This window comes from Siphateles boraxobius, unplaced genomic scaffold (assembly GCF_051911475.1).
Source record: "Siphateles boraxobius isolate OS27281-9 unplaced genomic scaffold, OSU_SipBor_1 65, whole genome shotgun sequence".
NCBI lineage: Eukaryota > Metazoa > Chordata > Actinopteri > Cypriniformes > Leuciscidae > Siphateles > Siphateles boraxobius.
Genome location: NW_027509192.1, coordinates 1,005,225 through 1,015,000, shown reverse-complemented (window position 1 = coordinate 1,015,000; position 9,776 = coordinate 1,005,225). Strand labels below are relative to the sequence as shown.

The 9,776-nt window shown below is 39.0% G+C and overlaps 1 protein-coding gene across 3 annotated transcripts; it reads right to left on the bottom strand.

Annotated features, from left to right (window-relative positions):
- Positions 1 to 2,729: 2,729 nt before the first annotated feature.
- LOC143720547 (transmembrane protein 80-like) lies at positions 2,730 to 9,776 on the bottom strand. Of its 3 annotated transcripts, XR_013196591.1 has the most exons (8): positions 9,719 to 9,776; positions 9,372 to 9,388; positions 8,874 to 8,967; positions 8,518 to 8,610; positions 8,234 to 8,435; positions 5,877 to 5,957; positions 5,228 to 5,268; positions 2,730 to 5,067 (listed from the first exon to the last, which is right to left on the bottom strand). XR_013196591.1 is itself a non-coding variant. In XM_077210075.1 (6 exons), the coding sequence occupies exons 1-6, from the start codon at positions 9,735 to 9,737 to the stop codon at positions 5,945 to 5,947; spliced, it is 438 nt and encodes a 145-aa protein (XP_077066190.1). In that variant the 5' UTR covers positions 9,738 to 9,752; the 3' UTR covers positions 5,806 to 5,944. The 3 variants fall into 3 exon arrangements, 1 of the variants encoding a protein (XP_077066190.1); XR_013196592.1 differs by lacking the exon at positions 8,518 to 8,610 and having other exon boundaries at positions 9,719 to 9,761; XM_077210075.1 differs by lacking the exons at positions 2,730 to 5,067; positions 5,228 to 5,268 and having other exon boundaries at positions 5,806 to 5,957; positions 9,719 to 9,752.

Below are 9,776 nucleotides of genomic sequence, written 5' to 3'. Positions count from 1 at the left end.
GGGGAGATGAGGAGGAGAGGAGTGTGATAGAGGGAGGAGGAGCTGAGGAGGTTGATGGAGAGAGGAGCTATAGTATCCAGCTGCAGACCCGCAGCACCACCAGCTTCAGAACCCCAGCGCCAGAACCGGAAGTAAGGGGCGGAGCTTACGTTCTAAACCGAGTAACGCCACCTAACGTTTTGGAGCGTAATTTGCTTAGACACGAAACGTCAAACTTTATACGTATGTTATAATGATACATTAAGGAACAGTACAATAAGCATTTTAAAACATTAATTTTGTGTAATATAATTGTATATAGTTATCCGTTTCATTGTATTATGAGAGTTACTTCCTGATCATGATGGTGAAAAATTATGCTTGAAACTTATGGGCAGTTTAATGTATAACAGTTTAATTATTTTAGCTAAGCAGTTTATACATAAGTGTAGATTTATGAAGGTAAGACCTTTGTTTTTGTTTTTTTATGAAGGAGTTAACTCTCTATAAGAAATCTTTGAAAGATATAAAAACAAGACAAGCCTTGGAGGTTTTCAAAATTATACACAATTTGATAAGTGATTAGACCTCTGTGATATTTTATGTTCTATTTATTTATTTATTGTGTTTAAATTTTTTTTTAAAATTGTTTTGATATTGAAGGTATGCATTGTTAATATGAATTTGTAATGCCTGGTTTTGATAGTTTAATTAAAAAAACATATGGGCATTTTATATAAAATATACTTTATTTCACAAGAACATGTGCAGCATGCATTTTTCTTTATGTAAAACAATAATTAAAAAAGAGGGAGAAAATTCGGCATTGTTTAAAAGAAATAATAAAAATGTATACAACAAATGACAAATTCACCACTAGGCCCATTTTATCACAACAATCCTGTATAAATTTAATTTACAATGTATCAAATGAGGAACTCGCTCTCTGGCCCATTTTGTCCTTACATTCTTGCAAAAATAACTACAATGCAATAATAATAATTCCTCCCCTCCCTCACTTCCGGTTCTGAAACTGGTGGTGCTGCGGGTCTGCAGCTGGATATATCTCGAGAGGAGGGGGAGATGAGGAGGAGAGGAGTGTGATAGAGGGAGGAGGAGTTGAGGAGGTTGATGGAGAGAGGAGGGGGAAATGAGGAGGACGAGAGGAGTGTGATTGACAGAGAAGAGGAAGAGATTGAGGAGTTGAGGAGGTTGATGGAGAGAGGAGGGGGAAATGAGGAGGAGAGGAGTGTATTAGAGGGAGGAGGAGTTGAGGAGATTGATGGAGAGAGGAGGGGGAAATGAGGAGGAGAGGAGTGTATTAGAGGGAGGAGGAGTTGAGGAGATTGATGGAGGAGGGGGAGAGGAGTGTGATTGACAGGGAAGAGGAAGAGATTGAGGAGGTTGATGGACAGAGGAGAAGAAAGTGGTGGAGGAGGCAAGAAGGAGAGGAAGGAGTCAGGGAGAGTGCAGAAGAGAAGAAAGAGGAAGAAGTGGTGGAGGCTGGTCTCTTTCTTCAGAGATCTCAGAAAACAGGCTCCGGTCAGGGAGAGGAGAAGCAGCGGGATGAGGGAGAGAAGAGGAAGGTAGCATGGGCAGGAAGAAGCAGTGATGGTAAATTACACCAGACCATCTTATGAGAATATGTTTATCTTGCTTATGTACATCAAAAAGCAATCACCTATATATAAATATCCATTAATTGGGAAAAGAATGTAAATGTCACGGTTTCAAATACGAACCCAAGCGCAGACAGTATTCTCTAAACACAGTTTTATTTTATAAACAGAAACAAAAACCCACAAGGGGGCAAACGAACATTGACAAGGCTAAACAAACACTGACAAGACTTGATTATAACTAGACGTCGAACTTGACAATGAACATAGAGCAATTCTGACAATAAGCTTGACCTGACAATACACTAGACTGGATTACTCACAGACAGGATACAAAACGAACAAGCAACAAGTAACAACCACAAGGAGATTATATAAGGGAGATAATCACAAGGGCACAGGTGACACTGATGAAACAATAATGACTGAACGAGGAGAACAAGGGGGCGTGGTAAACGACACAAGACAACGCAAACACATAGCCAAAACATTAGGCCATGTGTTTGGACACACAACCTGAGTCTGTCATGATCCTGCCTCAGAACTAGAATAATACAAGGATACAGGACAGAATCATGACAGTAAATCTCCCCTATAGTATGACGTCTCTAATGCCCTTTCCTTATACATATTCTATATAGTCTCTATTAATTAATTAAAACAGTTATTAAAACTAATAATTATATAAAAGTTAGTTTGAATAAGTTTTAGAAATACACCATGTCACATCACAAAAACTGCTCTCAGTTTGAAACATCATGTTATTTTGTCTTTTAGTAGACTACATCTTCAGTCACTATACTATTGGTGATCAGCTGGGGAAAGGTGGTTTTGCTGTGGTGTACGAAGGGAGACGTCTGGAGGATGATCTTAAAGTAAGTCACAATAAATTAAACATGATCTAGCTTGTGAATTTTCGCCCTGACTCAATCTCATCCTTCTGATATATCACTCCAAGCCTCTTAGTGTATCTAATGGCTTTTACACACAAATTAACTGTTTGTTTTGTTCACCAGGTAGCCGTGAAATACGTCACAAAGTCGAAAGACGCTGAATGTTTATTCATTGTAAGTAGGCTGCAGAATATAAATCTGTAGCAATGTTCAGGGAAGAAGGAAGCGGGAACCGGCGAACAATCAAAATAAACTTTATTTAAAATAAAACAAACAAACCAAAATACCGCCAACAGCCCCTCGCAGACGACTGCTGGCTAAAATACAATACAAATACAAAAACAAAACACAACTAAAACACAGGCCTGTTCCTCTCTCTATCATCAACGTCGTTGCTCCTCCTTTATGCTTCCGCTCCTCCGTGAGAGATGCGAGACCGGTGTGCTTCACAGGTGTTGCTCATTAGCAATCGCACCACCGGCCTCGCGCCGTTCTCTCACGTCCCTCGGCCGTCCTGTTCGCCACAAAAACATCTCACATTTACATTAACCACAGACAGATATTTGATTGTATATTCAAGAGCTAAAACTTTATTTGCAAGCCAAATTCTTCTAGCCTGATCATCCAAAGCCCCTCCCTAAAGAGATCGCCCTCAACCATCCTAGCGAGTAACGGTCCCAGTGTGCCCGAGATCATCCGGCTGCTGGACTGGCAGGACCACCCTGACCACTTCGTTATGGTCCTCGAATGTCCCTCTCCCTGTGAGATTCTGGTCCAGTTCATGAGGCGTCACGGTGGAAGACTCGATGAAGAGAAGGTCCGGCACATCATGAGGCAGACGGCTTACGCTGCCATCGCAGAGTTCTCCACCGGGACATTAACCTGGACAATCTCCTGATTAACAGCGGGACATCTGAAGTCAAGCTGATAGACTTCGGGTGTGGGGACATTCTGAGGAGTTCGTTGTAACTCAAAGCTGCAGTCAGCGGTAATGCATTGCAAATGTACACATCAGACAAAACCTCTTTCCTCCAGGCACACCAGCGTACTGTCCTCCCGAGTACCATCTCAAAAAATAGTTATTATCTCATAGGAAGAATTCGCCAAGTCAAATCTGTTTTGTTTCAGATCATCACATGAGGCCACTCCAGTTGGCGTCTTGCGGGCTGCAATGGGAGATGCATCATCCCTTCTCTCGCCTTTGCGCCTTGCGGGGCGAGCAAACCTTGTGTAGCATCTTGCGCCTTGACTTGAGGGAGCAGTATTTGCATCTGGCGGTACTCCTTCCAGAGGGCACTGTACATATTGTATATATGTATATACTTCTTTTGGTTTCCCCCTTTTAGTTTTTCCCATAATGGCCACTCCATTCCTGAAGTTCCTGCCACAGCTGTCCAAATGACAGATTTGTCTGTCTCCACCTCCACAATGTCAGAGCTCCCTTCTCTGCCACCTTGATGAATGAATGAATGAGGCATTTATATAACGCTTTTCATATGTACTACTGTACACCCAAAGCGCTTTAAAATCATATCAGGGGATCTCTCCTCAACCACCACCAGTTGATGCTCCGGCTGGAGGATTCTGCTATGGCTGCTCCAGTCCTGTCTCCTCTATTCCAGTGCTACCAGCCAGCAAGTCCTGTCACAGGCACCCCAGCAATGTCACTGCCTCCACAGATGTTCCTGCAAAAGACCCAGCCAAAGCAAGCACCGAAAGGCCATCTCAGCCACTCTGGTTTCCAAGATCCCAGTCATCTCTGTCTAGGCCCAGAGGTTTCTGTCGTGGCCTCCTGGGCCCAGAAGTGCCACCTCAGAGGTTCAGTGGCCATTCGAAAGCCAGAACTCGTCTTTTTATATTACAAAGCTATGAAATACAGTGGTAAAATCACAGCTTAAAAAAAATATATTTAAAAACGAGGGAAAAAAAGGACAGTGTCCATCGGTCACCACCGAAAACCAATACATTTTAAGCGCGAGAGCTTGGTTAAACAGGGAGAGAGTGCCAAGCACAAAAAAAACGTGTGTGAAAAACAAATCTGGATCGATTATTAAGGCTTTTAATCACCAGAATGCTGCCGGTCGTTCCACTCTACTGGCAGAGCTAAACGTCAAATTTGGTGGGTGCTCCTAAATTTTTGCTGGTGCTCCTAACTTTTTGAAGTTGGGAGCACCAGTGCTACCAATAAAAAAAGCTAATTTCGAGCCCTGCCACTTCAGAGCTCTCTGGATCAACTGCCCCAACGATGCCAGTACTCCCAGTTTTGGCTGCCCCAGTGATTCCTGCCACTGGCACTCCAAAGGATCCTGTTATTGTCTCAAGGTCGTCTCAATATCCTCGTCTCAGCCATCCTGGTCTCCACCTGTGATGGTTCCTGTCATGACTGCCTGGTCCTAGAAGTTCTTCGTGGCTACCTCAATGCCAGATCTCATCTGCCCGTGTTGCAGTGGTTCGTGTCATGGCTGCCCCAGATGTTCCTGCCACAGCTGTCTATCAGAGCTCCCCGTTTCATCCACCCTGGTGTCAGCGTTCCTTTTTATTTATTTTGGGTGTCCATCCAGCCAGTAAAAGCAAACCTGAAATAAATAAAAAATAAAAAATCTGAAATTTATGTTTACATTTCATCATTTTGGAGACTCTTTAACACAAAGCAACTTATGCAGGCAAGTAAAAGTGAGAAACAATAAGAGTGTTTTAACATAATTGGTTTACAGGAAGTGCCTTTTGAATTTGTACCTCATTGTGATGAAGCCAATAGATGTTGCTCGCTCACGGATCTTCGTGTAATGGAGAGAACATAGTATCAAATAACACGTTGTATTCCTTTAAATCTATTTATAATGTAAAATCTTTAAGGCAAAGATGTAAAATATTCTGCATCATTATTGATTTGTCTTGATTATAATGTCAACAAGTTTAAAACTTAAATTAAAAATGCAGCATTTCTCTACATTATGTGAAATGTAGGGACATTTTAGGGACTTTTTTATTTATTTAACTTTTATAACACTCAATTGTTTACCAAACAATTGTTTAATAAAGATACAGTAACTTCTGTCTTTTCTGTTTGTCACACCAAAGTAAACACCATAAACAAAGCATAAGACAAGTTAATGTTTGAATAAGGTCTTCTTCATTTTCTTTTGTCTAACAAACAAAAAAGTAGACAAAAGTAATGCATTCTTAATATCTGAACAAATGATTAAAATGAGTTTATAAAAAGTACTTTTTAAATTAAAAAAAAAGGAAAAGAAACAGGGATCTTACACATTAAAAGTGCAGTTGCTCACTTTGTCTACTTCAAAAACAAAAAATAAATAAAATTTGGACAAATCTGTTTTTAAATGACAGGTAAGTGTCCTAGAAAAAGCTGTTCAAGTCTTACAGATAAGGAAACCGTAGTCGGTTGCATAGCAATGAAAATCTCCGGCAGTCTGTCAGCTGCAGAAACAGTCAGGAGTAAACACTAGAAAAGAAAACAAGACACACAATCAACACCACAGACACTTGCTCAATAAAAAACACACTTAAAAGTGTGCATACATCTCATGAGAAACCAGGCTAAAGCAAACACAAGATATAATGGTTATGAGACTTAATGGTTGTTTCACCTCAGTATCAAATTGTGTCTCAGATGTTGGTTCTCAATAAAATAAGAATAAATAAAACTAGACAAATTTAATTGTTCATACACAGTGAGAGTATACAGCTAACAGGATAGCAGCTCAGATTTAGTTTTTGAAGAATTTCATGAGACGTTTTGAGATATCTGACTTTTGCAAACAGACTTTAAGAAATGTGAGATTACGCTGTCTGACTTTTAAGAGCCTAATGTTACCAATGTCGTACGTCTCTTTTGTTTCCCGTGTTTTTCTCGTGAATGAAACTCGGCTCATTTTCTGAAGGCTAGTCTCTGAGTTTGAATTATTAAAGTGTGGTTCATTCAGGAGGCCGTTCACTGTAACTGCAGCTCGGCGTGGGTCGACACATTTACTTTGCTTTGTCCCCACGCTCATTTTACGATTCTTTTGTTCTGACAATGACGTTACAATCTGGGTTAGTCTGACAGCCAAGCCACAAACATAAACATATATATATAGTACAGCTTACATGCTCTGTTCCAAAACCTAGCAAGATGCCTACATAGGTAGAACGTAAAAAAAAAAAGCTCTACAAAGACATGCAGTATACAACAACTCACAAATTCACAGTGCTCATAACATAAAACACAAGAGACTTAAAGTTCCAATAGACTATGCTGCTGAGATAATCATATTATACTCTACTACAGGAAGGTAAAAATAATATCACATTAACATTTCCCATTAAATCTTGTGTAAAACGTGTAATATTATTTATATACCGAAATGCATTAGAATGGAAATCCTAATTATGATTTATTATCATATTTATGTGCATGGCTCGACATTAAGCCTTGTCATGTGCTTTTGTAATTCAGTTATTCACTAAAAAAGCTGCTTGTCCAGAAAAAATAGGATTTTGTGTTGACCTTATTAAATGTATGCTTAATCTTTCATTTTAAATTCCTAAATTTTATCAATAACTTCTATTAGAATAATAATACACAATAGGGCCTTCGCCAATCAAACTAAATAATTTGCACTGAACAAATTACAAATGTATTAAATAATATGAGATTGTATGGGTCATTGAATCTTTTGAACTGATTCTGTCAAAACGCAAGATCATTTAGGGATGAAAACAGCACTCAAGTCTGATGTTGCTTACCTATATAATATGTTATAAATATAAATACTCCACATTTCGAATTTTTACCGCAGTATGTTTTACATGAGATTCTTTGTGTGAGCTGTGCTCATTTGTTTTGATTTGTCCTCGAGAGCACAACCTTGTTACCGTCAGTACATTATCTATTACATATTATTATCCACCATCAATCGCTACTTACACTAAAGGTAATCAAATAATTCTCGCGTTTTAGTGATTCCCTAGTTATTTTTTGTTATTGACAATGTTTTGATCCGGATGGGAAAGTAAAATTCTTCCACTTGCCCCTTCAAAAAATCCACTTGTCCCGAACAAGCAGAAAAGCGTTAATGTTGAGCACTGCATGGGTGATATATATTTTTATGTTTATTATGTGTCATTAGTTTACCATCATGCTACCAGACAAACTCAACTGAAATCAATTGCGAGTTGAAAGTCCCGTGAGCTTTGCAGGAGAAATGCTGTTTGGATGGCACACATTTTAAGTCAAGTCACCTTCATTTATACAACGCTTTTAACAATGGAGATTGTTCCAAAGCGGCTTTACAGTGATAATAGGAAATTAAAGTAACAGTGATTATTTTGGCTTTATGGCAGCTCTAGAATTAACTTATTTTCCAGTTAAAGTTAGTTTCGATTGATTCACTTCCATCGCAACGATCATTAGTTATTGCCGCTAACACGAAACCGTTTTAATAGAAAACTCTCAAAAGTTCTCTCTAAGCAAACTTTAAAACGTGAACCTGTGAGAACACTGATGGCGTGCACATGCGTATTAAGAGTTCATTCTATAGGTATGCGCGTTTGAATATGTGTGCAGGCATGTAGTCCTTCCCTAAAAATTTTTTTTTTTTTTTAAAACAACCCTCAACAAACTACTTGTCTAGCCTTAAAATTTCTAATTTTAAATCCATTTGATGCAGCTTTACTGAGCAAGGGAGCTCACTAGATTTTGGTACAGAACCCCAAAACCACAAGCATGTGAACTCTGACCTGGTGAAGCGAGCCAGCGTCCAGAGCCCCACAATTCCTGTTAGGCCGTAAAAGCAGAGCAAGATGGCGCCAATGATGACATCAGCTCGTAGGACATATGACTGCCAAATTACAAAATAGAGTGCCAGCAGCACTGTGGCCCCGGTGGTGATCAGATTCGAACCCGTGTAGCCCTCGCTCTCCTGTAGGTTTCCCCTGAACCCTGAGGAAAAGAGATTGACATGAGGCCAATGAAAATGTTTTACTAAAATATGTTTTTTTACTAATCAAAAATAGGATCTCACCCCAGTACACCCTCAGGACCTCAAGACCAGCCATAAGAAAAAGCAGACACACGTCTAGAGCGAGTCGGTCAACAGGGTAACTTAACACATGAGCTGTTAAACAGCATAAAAAACGCAAGATATACATGCATTTTTATCTCAGATTGTTGTACACCTCTCCTTAACAAGTCAAACTATTTTAAGTATCATGCATGTCTGTAGCACAAACAGAGCAGGACAAGTTATACAATAAAATGTAATATTTAAGGTTAGTTCAAATCCATTATCATAAGAGTGCTAGTGATAACGTAATGCCGGTAGTAGTGATGTAATAGTACTAGTGAAAACAGTTAAGGACATTAATCAGTAGTACTCACTCTTGTAGATGATCATAGAGAGGGTGGACAGAAAGTAAAACACACTGAAAGCTGCTGAGAGATACAGCAGGATCTGGAGCAGCACCGAGGAGAGCTGCGGTCGATTAAGGCTTAAAACATGCAAAAGAATTCTTATGAATACCGTATGAGTATATGAATATGGTAATTAAACATTAGGCTACTATGTTGTAAATTTAATTATTCATTAATAATTATGAATTTGATTTGAGTTGGCAAACAGGATGAAGAAATGTAATTTAAATTTCAATGCAAGGAAGTAGAATGAGAAGAAGTTTATGGGCCTCAGATAGATAAATAGATAGATAGACAGATAGATAGATAGATAATTCTTCATTTCTCAATACTGTCCAATCTGATTATAAGCTCAATAATGCTTTGTTCTGTTCATTATTTCTATCTTCCCTCTCACTTTTCCATCCATCCATTCATTCATGATTGTTCGGGGACTGTTATTCCGTGAATATTCACAAAGGATACAACACTGTTGTTTTTGCCTAAGGGAAAAGCACAACAATTACATTTGACATCTTAAATAAAACAACATATGAGAAATCTAAATATGCTCACTTCGGACAAATTAAATGAAATAGTAATAGTACTAATTTCTGGCACTTTCAGAGTTCCTTATTAAACTACATTTCGCTTTTCCATACAGCACAGAAACCTCGACAGGCATATTTAACGCAATCAAACCACATACGAACGCTGAAATAGTTTGAACCATTAAACATATTACAAAAACATAAAGTTTTCACTGTAATATGAGCAAAATTGCGTTTATTTTAACTGATAAAATAAGTATCTATGGCAACGGAGCGGGTTACCTGCGCGACCGATCGCCATCTTGATTCTCTCACTCTCTCCGGGTCGCTCGCCCAGTGT